Source organism: Pipistrellus hanaki (genome assembly GCF_964339955.1).
Source record: "Pipistrellus hanaki genome assembly, chromosome: 15".
NCBI lineage: Eukaryota > Metazoa > Chordata > Mammalia > Chiroptera > Vespertilionidae > Pipistrellus > Pipistrellus hanaki.
The window spans coordinates 5,609,341-5,622,663 of NC_140517.1; the positions used below are offsets into that span (position 1 = coordinate 5,609,341).

General features: G+C 64.9%; 1 protein-coding gene across 5 annotated transcripts in view; it reads right to left on the minus strand.

Annotated features, from left to right (window-relative positions):
• KIFC3 (kinesin family member C3) overlaps window positions 1-13,323 on the minus strand; it is a 35,283-nt gene that overhangs the window by 1,036 nt on the left and 20,924 nt on the right. For all 5 annotated transcript variants that reach the window (XM_084861222.1, XM_084861220.1, XM_084861219.1 and 2 more), the window contains 15 exons: window positions 10,692-10,757; window positions 10,006-10,152; window positions 9,639-9,878; window positions 8,744-8,917; window positions 7,953-8,100; window positions 7,709-7,839; window positions 6,304-6,415; window positions 5,236-5,417; window positions 4,130-4,234; window positions 3,335-3,465; window positions 2,630-2,753; window positions 1,824-1,953; window positions 1,489-1,718; window positions 845-979; window positions 368-476 (listed from right to left, as the gene is read on the minus strand). In XM_084861222.1, coding sequence (XP_084717348.1) covers window positions 368-476; window positions 845-979; window positions 1,489-1,718; window positions 1,824-1,953; window positions 2,630-2,753; window positions 3,335-3,465; window positions 4,130-4,234; window positions 5,236-5,417; window positions 6,304-6,415; window positions 7,709-7,839; window positions 7,953-8,100; window positions 8,744-8,917; window positions 9,639-9,878; window positions 10,006-10,152; window positions 10,692-10,757 — 2,164 coding nt within the window. The remainder of the gene's footprint in view (window positions 1-367; window positions 477-844; window positions 980-1,488; window positions 1,719-1,823; window positions 1,954-2,629; window positions 2,754-3,334; window positions 3,466-4,129; window positions 4,235-5,235; window positions 5,418-6,303; window positions 6,416-7,708; window positions 7,840-7,952; window positions 8,101-8,743; window positions 8,918-9,638; window positions 9,879-10,005; window positions 10,153-10,691; window positions 10,758-13,323) is intronic.

The following is a 13,323-nucleotide window of genomic DNA, read 5'->3' on the forward strand; positions in this document are numbered from 1 at the left end:
CTGCCCTTTCCGCCACGGACGGAGGCTCAGGGCTGGTGACGCAGAGCTGCTGTGACCGGCGTATTGCAGCCCAGCCAGGGACACTCACATCCTGGGCCCAAGTCACCACCCACGGGAGCCCTTGGGGGTGGGGGGTGGGGGGTGGGGAGTCCTTCCGTTTCCCTCTGTGAAACGGACACAGCACCATCATCTGCCCTGGCAGAAGCCCAGGGCCACGGCAGGTTGTGAAACAGGCTCTGGAGACGTTTTGGGGAAATTTAAAAAGCCCGCCTAGGTAAGGGCAGTCCGGTGGCGGTGACTGGCCCGTGAGGGTGGCTCACCCCCCGCCCCCCCCCCCCCGCCGGCCGCCCACCCCCCGAACGCTCACCTGAGGGCTGCAGCCGCCGCCGGATGGAGCCCGGGCGGCTGGAGGTCCCGGAGCCGGGGGCCGAGTGGGCCCGAGCGGCGGCAGGCGGCGCCTGGCAGGCCGGCTCCCACTGCGGGCAGGGGGACCAGGTGGGTGAGGCTCCCTGCACCCCACCACGCTCCCCTCCCGGCCTCCCGACACTGCTTCCCCGTCTGCAAAATGGCTGCCGCGACGCGCCCGGCGTGTTATTGGAGAGGTGAACAGGGAACACGTGGAGAGGCTTGAGCACCTGTCAGCGCTGAGCACCTGTGCCCGCTGCGCCCGCCCCTCCCGCCGGCTGAGGGCCCCGCAGGCACCTCGGAGGCCAAGAACTCCTTTTGCTGCTGGGTTTGGGTTCGAGTTTTGGCTCCAGCCCCTCTGGCATCTCCTCCCCCCCCCCACCCCCCAAGTTGTCACCCCTCCCAGGCTCTCCCTCCGGCCCCTGGGCCATCCCCCTACCTCCAGATGCTCTTGGCTGGACCAGGAGCCCAGCTCCGCCCTGCGGGACCCGGGGCCCAGCTCCACGGAGCGCACCCTCTCAGCAAACTTGAGGGAGTAGAGGGTCTCGCTGGTGTTCTTCTCCACGGGGGACACCTAGGGGGCACGCGGGCTCACTGTGACCCCACCCAAGCCAGCTGCCCCCACAGCACGCGAGGAGCAGCGTGCTCACCGGAGGGCGCTCACGGCCGGGGGACTCTGGCCCAGAGGAAGGAACTTGGGTTAGGTGACCAGACGTCCCGCTTTTGGTGGGACAGTCCCGATTTTCCGTTGTTTTTTTAACCATTTGTCCCGCGTCCCGTGGCGTTTTAAAAAATATTACAATACTATTTTTGCGTTCTATGAAAGTTTTTGTTGCTCCATATAAGAACAAATTTTTAATCAAGACACCCTTCTACCCCCTCACCCCCTGTCAATGGTGTCCCGCTTTACCAATGTTAAAATCTGGTCACCTTAAACTTGGGAGGCACACGGGGGGCGGGGGGCCCTGTCGGGGTGCATGTCACTGACTGGAGCTGCTGAGGACGAGAGCCCCTGCCCTGCACAGCCCGGGTGCCCAGGAGGGGCCCCGGTCTCGGTGCCGGCCGAGCCCCCCGGGCCCTCACCTGCACCACCATGAGGGTCTTGCTGTCGCCGCTGAGCGAGTCCTGCAGGAGGTAGGTGAGCTTGGAGTTGCGGAAGGGCACGTGGCCCTGGCGGGAGCGCAGGGCGGCGATCACGTCCCCCAGCGCCGACAGCGACCGGTTGATGTGCTGCGCCTCCCGCAGGCGGCTGCCCTCGGCCCCCGACTTGCCCACGCGCTCGGAGCCGGCCAGGTCCACCAGGTTCAGCTTCCCTGCGGGAGGGCGGGCGGGCGCGGGGCGGTCAGGGGCGCCCCGGGGGCGGGTGTCGGGGGGGGGTGTATCGGGGGGCTGGGCGGGCCGCCCGGGCCCTCGCTCACCCGTGGTGCGGAGGCCGGTGCTGCAGTCCACGCCGCGCACCGTCACGATGAGCAGGGCGTGCGAGCGGGAGCTGTGCTCGTTCAGGTTGGTGAACTCCGTGGTGCGGTTGGTGTGGCCGAACTCGAACACCTGGGGGCGGGTGGAGCGGGGGGCGGGGGGCGGGGTGTGTGTGTGTGTGTGTGTGTGTGTGTGTGTGTACAGGGTTCAAGGGGGGGCCTTGGGATCGCCCCGTCCCCAGGTGCCCCTGCAGTAAGGTGGCCAGCAGACGTCCCGCTTTTGGCGGGACAGTCCCGATTTTTAACCATTCGTCCCGCATCCCGCGGTGTTTTTTTTTTGTGTTTTTTTTTTTTTTAAATATATTTTATTGATTTTGTACAGAGAGAAAGGGAGAGAGATAGAAAGTCAGAAACATCGATGATAAAGAGTCATCGATCAGCTGCCTCTTGCACACCCCCTGCTGGGGATATGCCCGCAACCAATGTACATGCCCTTGACAGGAATCGAACCCAGGACCCTTCAGTCCCCAAGCCGACGCTCTATCCATTGAGCCAAACCGGTCTTGGCTCCCACGGTGTTTTTTAAAAAAAAAGTCCAAAGGATTGAAAAGATACTTTCCAAAAATCGGGACTTTTTTAAAACGCCGCAGGGCAAATTGTTCCAAAGCGGGACGTCTGGTCACCTTACCCTGGGGGGGAGGGGGGGGTCACCCTCTGTGCTGTACGAGGAGGAAACAGGCTCGAAGGCTCGGGGCGGGTCCCCCCGCACTGCCCCCCCCCGTCCCCCCCCCCCCCCCCCCGACCCACACCTTGTTGATGTCGTCCACGCTCTGCACCCGGAACTCCGTCAGCCCCGGCACGTACAGCTGCCCGCTGCCGTCGGGGCACAGCCGGATCTCCAGCTTCTCCTGGGGCTCCTGCCCCAACAGGTCCCTGCGGGGGCGGGGGTGGGGGAGGGAGGGGACCCCAGTCACTCTTTCCTCCTGTGTCTGCTGGCTCTGCACCTGCCCCAAACCCGCAATGTCCCCCGTCCCACTGCACCCCTTCCTGGACACCAGGCCAAGCCCCTCCCCCGCCAGCTCCTCCCCGCACTCAGCCCACTGACGGGCGGAGACCCATCAACCCCCAACCAAAAGGCCTGTGGCTGCTCCTCCTGCCCCCACAGGGCACCAGCTCCCCACAGCCCTCTCCATCGCCCCTGGGCGGCCTGCAGGGGAAAAGGAAGCCCTCAGGAGAGCAGAGAGCGCCCTCCTCCCTGCCCGCCGATGGGGGTGGGGCCCGGGGCCAGCAGAGCCTCTGAGCGGAGTCCTGGGGTACAGCCCCCCACTCCTCCAAGGAGGCTCCACGCTCCCATCCCACCTGGCTCCACGCGGTCCTGAGACCACCCAGCTTCCGGGGGCATGTGCCACCCCAGGGCTGCCACTTGAGGGCCCTCAACCTGATGATCCCCTCCTCCCCGCCCCCTCACACCCCCACTCCCGCCCCCCCCCCCCCCCCCCCCCCGAGCCTCAAACCTGAGGGCCTCGTTGTAGATCTCGGCCGCGCTGACGGTGATGGTGAACTGCCAGTCGGAGGCCTTCTCCTGCACCTCGGAGAAGAGCAGCTGCAGGGCCCGCTGGTTGATGCCCGGGTTCTCGGGGGTTCCCTGGGGGCAGGAGCAGGGCCCCGTGAGCTGGGCCCCTCCCGCCACGAGGGGTGGTCCGTGCAGACGCTCACAGGGCGCCTGTGGCCCCAGAGCCCGCCAGCTGCCCCTCGCAGACCAGCCTCCCGGCCCGGAGCCTCCGTCTGCAGGCTGGTCTGTCCCCAGTTCCTCTCTCCCCACTGCAAGCAACTTCATCCACCTCCTGGGGCCTCCGTTTCCTGCCTTTAAAATGGTACCACGCTGCCCAGCTGCCCTGGAGCCAGTGGTCGGCAAACTCATTAGTCCACAGAGCCAAATATCAACAAAAAGACAACGATGGAAAAATCTCTGAGAGTCCAATTTTTTTAAACGTAAACTTCTTCTAACGCCACTTCTTTAACATAGACTCGCCCAGGCTGTGGTGTTTTGTGGAAGAGCCACACTCCAGGGGCCAAAGAGCCGCATGTGGCTCGAGAGCCTCAGTTTGCCGACCATGGTGTGAGGTGGTTGTGGTCACCCCGGCCCCTCCTACCACTGGGACCATCCCAGTGCCCTTCAGGCCCCGGCGCCTGGGGAGGTTGTGAGGCAAAACACACCACGCAGAACCCTGAGCCCTGACCCGTGGCAGCAAGGGGGGTCCTCACTGCCTGAGGCACACCCCCCCCTCTCCCCGGCAGAGGGCACCCACCTCCATCGTGTATGTCTTGCCAGCACCCGTCTGGCCGTAGGCGAAGATGCAGACGTTGAACCCGTCGATACAGGAGGTGATCAGGGCCTGCACCTCCTGGAAGACCTGGGGAGGGGACACGGGATGGATGGAGGGTGTGGGGCTGCTGGGACCAGGGTCCCCACCAGCACCTCGTCCGGGCCACTCCCCCTGACCGCTCCCTCCTTCGGCAATAACTCCCAACTCCCCCTGACCGCTCCCTCCTTCAGCAATCACACCCAGCTCCCCCTGACCGCTCCCTCCTTCGGCAATCACATCCAGCTCCCCCTGACCACTCCCTCCTTCGGCAATCACACCCAGCTCCCCCTGACCACTCCCTCCTTTGGCAATCACACGGCACGTGACTGTGGACACCGGCTCACTGGGGAGCAATCGTGACTACCGAGTCAGTGGCACCAGACACCGATGGTAACCTCGCTGCCGAGAGACGGACGGGAAGACAGGGCAGTGCCTGCTGCCCGCCAACAACACCCGAGGGAGGGCCGCCCAGCCCTGGGGCGCAGGGACCCGCCCCCACCCCTGGAGGGTGCAGCCAAATGAAGACAGAGGCCAGTCACATGCCTGGCACCTCCTCCGCCTGCCTGCCTGACAGTGGGCAGAGGACGGGGGCAAAGGTAGGGCCGGGCACGGAGCAGAGCACAGGCCCAACAGGCCTGGCAGGTTGGCGCGGGCAGAGATGAGACTAGAGCAGGTGCTGAGACCCCACGCCTCTCACAGGCTAGAGGGACCCGGCTCAAAGCTGGCCAGGGTCATGCGGATAGGAGGAGCCACGTGGGTGGGCGGAGCTTCGACGGTGGGCGTGGTTATGTGGGTGGGCGGGGCTGTGCCTGGATCTCTCCTTCCCAGCAGAGGCTTCCAAGGCCCCTCAGTCTTGGCTTCCCACCCTCTTCTCTCCAGAGGGAAGGAGAGAGGGACCCCGACACCCAGGCTTCTCTATCCTGTCTCCGCCTGCCATGCTCACACTGCTTTCTGTCCACCCCCGGCCATCTCTCCCTTTCCTGGTGAGTGTCTCTGTGTCCCCCCTTCTCCCCCCACCCCACCCCACCCCACCGGAGCGCCACACTCACGTCCTGCTGGGAGGCCCTGGGGGAGAAGACCTTGTCCAGCTCGAAGGACACGGGCTTCCCTTTGTGCAGCAGGTGGATGATGGAGTCGTCGTCGGGGTCGAAGGTCACCGCGTTGGTGGCCTCCGGCCCTTCCCCGTCCTCTTTGGTGACCGGCCGGACACGCGCGATCACCCGGATGTTGCCTGGATGGGGGCGGGGGCGGGGGAGGAGAAAGGGGGCAGGCTGGGTCAAGACCAGACCGCTGGAATCCTAAGCAGGCTGGTAGCTCAGGAGCCTCCTGCCTCCTAAGCAAGGCCCCCAGGGCCACCCAGCTGGTATCAGTCACTCACACTATAGTGTGAATTCCCTTATCGGGACATTTCCTTCCTGCTCAAACCAGTGGGGGGTGGGAGCTGCCCCTAGGGGACGGGGGGGGGGCGGAATTGTGGGGGTCGTGTGGCGAGGAGGAGGGGGAACGCCCTGGGATTGGCCGGCAGAGGCTGCCTTCGGGGGCAGGTGTTTGGGGCACGGATCTCCCAGCCCTTCGGCGGGGTCCAGGTGCCCCTGGAAGGAAGACTCCCCGCCACAACTCGCCTGGGCCCACCTCCCCGCTTCCCGTCCACGCCAACTCCCAGCCCAGGTCTCAGATCTAGCTCTGCCTCCTCCAGGACGCCCCCCAGCACCCCCACTCCCCAGCCCTGGCAACGGGACCCCTGTCGGGGTTCCCTGGCTGACGGAGGATCACGGTCTGCCCTCCCAGCGGAAGTGAGCGCCGGGAGGCAGGGATGGCGTCTGTGGGCCCACGGCCAGGCCTCCACCCGTGTCTGGAGCAGCACCTGGCACAGGACAGGTGCCCCCTAGGCCTTCGTGGGGTGAGCAGGTGGCATGGCAGCCACTCCCCACCTGGGCCTGGGGGTGATCCAGGCCCTGCCCGCTCTGTCTCCGCTGCTCTATCCTCCAAGACGGAAAGACAGTAGCTCCTCAGTGACAGGGGCCGTGGGGAGGGACAGGATCACCCCTGAGCCAGGCAGAGGACCCTGTCCCGGCGCCCCCTCCCCGCCCCCAGCCCGCCCGCCCGCCCGCAGTCACCTTTCAGCCGCACCAGCTCGTTGTGGCACTTCTTGCGCAGCTGCAGCTCCCGGCGGTACTTGCGCAGCAGCTCCTGGTTGTTGCTGTTCACCTCCTCGATGGCCTGGCCGATCTGGGGGGGGAGAGGGGGGGCACGCAGCACTGTCAGGGGGGCAGCTCCACAGACTGCCTGCCCCCCGGCTGGCGGAGCACTGTCCCCCGCCCTGGGCTGAGTCTCCTCTGGGGGGGCGGGGCGTGTATGTGTGCTGCGACCCCTTCCGTTGTTCAGAGAAGGAAACTGAGCCCCCGAGAGGCTGAGCCAACGGTTCCAGGTTGCCCGTCTGCACACGCAGAGAGCGGCGTCCAGCCTCCCGTCCTCGACCTCCGCTCCCGCTGGACCCACATCCCAGCCCCGCCCGAGTAGCTGGGGACCCGAGGCAACAGGCTCGGCGTCTCCAAGCCCCGGTTTTCCCATCTGTAAAGTGGGGCGAACACCAGCTAACTCGTGGGCCGGTAGGAGCCGGCAGGCAGAGATCTCCACGCTGCATTCCGCAGGGGGGAGCAGCGAGACGCTGGGCACACGCCCCGCTCTGCCCGGTGGGTGAGAGGGCACAGGCGCCCGGAACTGCCGGCCCGGAGGCCGCCTGCAGGGAGAGGGCGGCCGAGTCCTCTCCTTCTCCTCGGACGCCCTTCTCTCCGCCAGGCCCGTGTCTTGCTGACATAATATTTGAAAGAAGAACCATTTTCTCCTCCTAAAACATATCGGCCTCTGCCCGGCAGAACCGTCATTCAGATTCAAGGAGCCTATAAAAGGCTCCGAGCGGGGGCGGCATGTGAGAGACACTGGCTAGTCTCACATCGAATGGAGCGCAGCTTGCAAAACTTTAAAAAAAATTCAAGCTGGCAGCTGTGAGGATGCACGCAGCGTGTGTGGGATAGGAGGGCGTCTGTAGCATGTTTGGGTTCGAGAGTCGGAATAGAACAAACGCCAAAATGCCTGCCCCTGAGCATATTTTTTCAAACAGGGTCTGGGGTGGCAGTGTGGTGTGTGTGTGTGTGTGTGTGTGTGTGTGTGTAAGAGGCGGGCACAGATGTCTGGGGCCCAGTCTGCATTTTGTTTTTTTTTTTGTTTTTTAGTTGTTTTTAAAAAATATATATATTTTATAGATTTTTCACAGAGAGGAAGGGAGAGGGATAAAGAGTTAGAAACATCCATCAGCTGCATCCTGCACACCCCCTACTGGTTGTGCCCGCAGCCAAGGTACATGCCCTTGACCGAAATCGAACCCGAGACCTTTCAGTCCACAGGCTGACACTCTATCCACTGAGCCAAACCGGTTTTGGCTCAGTCTGCATTCTGGGTGGATGCGGCCTGTGCCCGAGGGCTGGAGGCCGCTCCCAGCGCCGCCCCACGGCGGGCACTCACCTCGGCCTTGACGCCCCTGAGCGCCTCCTGCAGCAGCAGCGGGAAGCCGCGCACCTGCCGCTTGAGGCCGTTGTAGTCCTGGGTGAGCGTGCGCAGCGCCGGCTGCAGCGTCAGCAGGTTGGTCCGGACGCCTGGGGGGCGGGCGGGCGGGGCGGGCGGGCGGGGTGTCAGGCACACGCATGGGGTGGGGGCTGCGGCGGGGAGGGGCGGGCCGGGGCCCGGGGCCTGGGGGCGGGGGCCTCACCCGCCAGGTTCTCGTGCACGGCCTTCATCTCCACCTGGGCCCGCGCGAAGGCCTCCTCGATGGCCCGGTTCTTGTCCTCCTCCAGGGACTGCATCTCCTCCAGCATCTGCCCGTGCGCCCGCTCCAGCTCCGCCTCGTACATGGCGATCTGGCGGCCGAGGCCGGAGGCTCAGTACGTGGGGCGGGGTGTGTGTGTGTGTGTGTGTGTGTGTGTGTGAGTGTGTGTGTGTGTGTGTGTGTGTGTGTGTGAGTGTGTGTGTGTGTGTGTGTGTGTGTGTGTATGTGCACCAAAAAGAAGCCCTGTCTCTTCTTACCCCTCCCCTGACACACACCTGAACACACGCACACGCACACGCACACGCACACGCACAGGAGAGGGGCAGGATGGACATCTCTCCCCTCACGGAGCCATGAGCTCCATGCAGCTACCTCCCTGCGTTGCTCCGAACCCGGCCCGGGTCCGAGCACATGATAGGTGCGCAGCCCCCGGGGAGTGCGTGGCTAGGACACTGGCTAGAGCTCCCTTCCAGAGCGGGTGTGCGGGGCCCTGGGCCTTTGTGAGCAGAGCCTCCTGCGGGTCGGCCCCTGAGCCGCACCGTGAGTGTGATCCCAACCCTTTACAGATGAGGAAACGGAGGCTCCCACCAAACCGGCCCTTGTTCCTGCGGTCGGTGGGGAGAGGAGGGCCCGGAGCCCGGGGCGGTGGCCTCTGCTGCGGGCACGCCCTGCCCCACGTCCATGCGCCCCCACGCGCACCCCTACACACACACACACCCCCGCGGCCCGCACACCTGTGCCCGCAGCTGAGCCGTCAGCTGGTGCGAGCTCTGCAGCTGCTGCTCCATCTCCTTCAGCACCTGCCTCTGCATGGCCACCTGCTCCTGCAGCTGCTGGTTCCGGGTCTGGGACTCGCTGAGGGCCTGCTTGGTCTTGGACGACTCCACCTCCACCGTCTTGATGACGTACTGCGCGCGGGCGAGGGAGGAAGGGAGGGGAGCACGGAGTGTGACTGTGCCTCGGCCTCACTCCGAGGCCCTGAGACTCCCTGGCCTGCGGAGGGGACCCTCGGGGACATCCCACTAAGAGCCCCTGAAAAATACAGAGACGCGGCGAGGTCCTGACTTCCCCATGGCTGCCAGGGCCTCCCGGAGTCTCCTCCTCTTTTTTTAAAAAAATATATTTTATTGATTTTTTACAGAGAGGAAGAAAGAGAGATAGCCAGAAACATCGATGAGAGAACATTGATCAGTTGCCTCTTGCACACCTCTCACTGGGGATGTGCCCGCAACCAAGGTACATGCCCTTGACCGAAATCAAACCTGGGACCCTTCAGTCCACAGGTCGACGCTCTATCCACTGAGCCACACCGGCCTCGGCGAGTCTCCTCCTCTTAAGGAGCCACTCCGAGCCCCGCGATGGCCCCAGCCTCGGCACAGAGCAGAGGAGAGCAAAGATGGGGGCACCCAGCGATGCCCTATGTGCTTGCCTGGCCTGCGGTGGGCATCTCAAGCATCAGTTGCAGGATGCCTACCACGTGCCTGGCCCTGGGGAGCAAGAGACAGGCCAGAGACTGGCTGAGTGCAGACCCAGAGTGTCGCCTCCACCCCTCACACCCGGTCCTGCGTGCCAGCCCTGCCCCGGGCACCGGGGCCCACGCGATCGCTGAGGCCCAGCCCGGGCACCCACCTTGATGGGCGGCGACTGGGCCCGCAGGCTGGCGATGGTCTCGTGGCTGTCGCGCAGGCGCCGGCTGAGCCGCTCCTCCTCCTGGGCCTTCTCGGCCAGGCAGTCCTTGAGCCGCAGCTCCACCTCGGCCAGCCGGTCCGTCTTCTGCTGCACCTCCAGGTTCAGCTCGGACAGCAGGCTCTTGTTCTCCGCCGCCTCCAGCTGCAGCTGCGCCAGCCGGTCCCGGAGCTGGGCGCTCTCCTGCGGGCGGGGGGCGGGCCGGGGCCCGCGTGAGGCCAACGGGCAGGACAGGCCCGCAGGGTCGGCCCGCGAGGAGCTGGCGCCCGTCAGGAGTGGGCCCTCGGGAAACCCCAGGCCCCGTGCCCACCTGGCTGTGCTCGCAGCCCGCGCAGGGGGCGGCCGCCGGCTTCGCCCGCAGCTCCTGCAGCTCAGCCTCGCAGCGCCGCATCTCCTGCCTCAGGCGCTCATTCTCCACCATCAGCAGGTCCCGGTGCTTCTCCAGGTCCGTGCCTCCCTGCGGGGTCAGCCCGGGGGCATGTGGCCAGGGCCCGTCAGGGGGACCAAGGCGGGCGGGCACAGTGTGTGCAAGGAGTGGGGGGATGGGGGAAGACAGACAGAAGGAGAAAAGAGGAAGGAAGGCGAGCGAGGGAGAGGAGGGAATCAGGAGATGAAGGTGAAGACAGGAGAGAAAGATGAAGAGGGTGGTGAGACAGGAACTGCTCTGGCAGCACCCTGCCCCCATCACCCCTATCATCACCCTATTTTCCTGAGTGTGAAAGTCACAAGTCCTATTTATACTGAGTTCACACTCCTGTCTGGAGTTCACACTCCTGTCTTACATGGCAGGGGGGAATTCACCTCCCGCCCCGGTGTGTCACGTGACCTCGGAGGGCCTGTGAAGGTGGCAAGGATCCAGGAGCATTTCCCAGACAGGACGCTGCCCCCCTGGGGCTGCTCAGGCTCACACCCCTCACCCCTTGTCTGGAGGCCAGACTAGGCACCAGCCCCCGCCCATTGCCCCCTTCCCCCCTAGGGATGCGTTGGGGGCCTCACCAGCTCCGACCGGAGGCGGCTCACTTCCTGGGCCTGGCTGATGAGCTTCTCCTTCAGGCTCTCCACCTGCCGGCACAGAGCCGGGGTCACCATGAGCCCTGCTCCCCCCCAGCCCACACCCAGGCCTCGGCCCAGCCCTCCCCGAGTCCGAGCATCGGGCCCCACCTGGGACTCCAGGCCAGAGACAACCAGCTGGGCCGCCAGCCTTTAGCATAAGGTGACCAGACGTCCCGCTTTTGGCAGGACAGTCCCGGTTTTTAACAATTTGTCCCGCGTCCCGTGGCATTTTAAAAAAGTCCTGATTTTTGGAAAGAATCTTTTAAATCTTTTGAACTTTTTTAAAACGCCGTGGGATGTGGGGCAAATTGTTAAAAATCAGGGCTGTCCCACCAAAAGCGGGACGTCTGGTCACCTTACTTTAGCACCCTCTCCCACCCAGGACCCAGCGGCCTGAGCTCCCCCGGTAAGCCTGCGGGCAGGTGCAGCAGATGCCGCGACCCCTGCCCCCTTCCAGCTTAGGCCAGGGACGGCTCACTGGGAGGCGCGGGAGGCTGCCCCTAGGACGTGTGCCTGGCACAGGCCCCCGCCAAGGCCTGCGCCTGCTTCTGCATTGGTAACTTTCTATTCTTTCCGGTCTATACAAACCGCAGGCGACCAAGCCCCCGCCTCCAGGGGCCGCCAGGTGAGGGGCCGTGTGGACTGGACCCCCCAGACCCCCTGCGGGAGGCAGCCACCGTGCACCCGGTGTCCCCAGCCTTCCGACCTTTCCAGAGGCCAGACCCTGGGGTTTCCAGGGCGTGTGTGTGTGTGTGTGTGTGTGTGTGTGTATGGCTGAGGGGCCACCACCAGTCTGCGGGCGTCAGGACCAGGGCTCAGGCTTCCGGGCCCGGAGCAGGCGGCTGGACCACGTGTCTGTCGGGCCTCTGCCTCCCCGAGTCGGTGGGCCATGGGCTCCACCCGCCTCTGAGGCTGAGGCCCTGACACAGCACCGTCACTCATGGTTGGGGCCAAGGATCCCCAAACACAGGCCCAGCCTGGCTTCCCAAGTCCTCCGGGTGGACAAGCTCAGCCAGGAGAGCCTGAGGGTCCATTCCTACAGCCCCCCTCTCCCCCCAGCAATGTGCTGGGCCATGGGCCACGCAGGGTGCACCCGACGCCCCGTCTGCTAAGAGCCTGATGGGAGGGGTGCTTAGTGCCTTGGCCCCACAGGCCAGCGGTCGGCAAACTCATCCGTCCACAGAGCCACGTATCAACAGGACGACGATTGAAGTTTCTTTGGAGAGCCACATTTTTCAAACTTAAACTTCTTCTAACGCCACTTCTTCCAAACAGACTCGCCCAGGCCGTGGAGTTTTGTGGAAGAGCCACCCTCCAGGGGCCAAAGAGCCACAGGTGGCTCTCGAGCCGCAGTTTGCTGCCACGGCCACGGGGGAACGAGGAACAGTTTGCACCAGGCGGTGTTTCCCGCCTGCGCCACAGAACTGGGGGTCCCCGGAGCGCCCGCCGTGGGACACACAGACCGGCGTGCGGCCGTTAGCTGTTTACTGGGAGCTTCAAATGACACAGAGAAACATGTCTCCACACACAGAGAAAACCCGAACCATCACCGTGCGAGCCGGACCACACAGGGGAGGTCCCCGGACGACAGAACGGTATGACCGATTCTTGATGCTTCTCGGTTATTTTCTTTTTTAAGTCTCAAAGAATGTGTATGCCGCTTGCACGCCCTTCACCCTAAAACAGGCGGCTCTATTTCCCTACGGAAGGCTGGGGTCCCTCCCCTCTCCGCAGTGTCCTCCCCCGGAAGTCACCCCGGCACGGTCCACTGGTGAACGGGCGGCCCAGACGGGCCATGTCCTCGGCGCCGGCTGGGTGTGCTCTGACCTCGCGGGTCCACAGCGTGCTGCCTGGCTCTCAGACTCGACGCAGCAGAAGTGGGGTTTCCCAGCATTTACCTGGGGGGGGGGGGCCGGGATGCACACCTGCCACCCGCCCGCAGCCGGGCCCCGGCCTCCTTCTTGCATCACAATTGGAACCACGGATGCTCTGGGTTCTGCCTGGAACTCCGAGGGGCGCCCCACACGCAGGTGCCTACCACGGGGGCTGAGAGCCGGGTGGGGGGCTGAGGGAGGTGCTGTGAATGATGCTGTGGTCCGAGTGTCAGACGCCCCGTCACCCCCTGGTGTACCCAGGGCAGCGGGGGGCACAGCTCCACACCGGGGGTGGCTGGGCAGGCGCGAACCCTCCATGGGGTGGGTGATGGCACCCGGGCAGGCAGGCAGGCTCCTGGGGGGGCTGGGAAATGAGAGGCTGCCCACAGGGGTCTGCTTCAGGAAGGCCAGGGGCGAGGGGAGGTGCCAGGAGGCCCTGAGTTAGGGAAACAATGAGCAAAAAGAGACAGAGGCACCCAGAGGACCTCAGATGAGGGCAGAGTGTGGGGCTGGGGGTGAACCTCACCAGAGAGAAGGGACTGACTGCCCGGGAGGGAGCCCCCCCACCCCAGAGGCACCCTCTGTGTGCGCCCACCATGGCTCTCCGTCGTCGGTATGAAGGGGGAGGGGCCTTCTCTATCCCCAGCCCCAGGCCCAGCAGGCGTCCAGCACACAGCAGGTCCCCATCACCACCTCAAGCA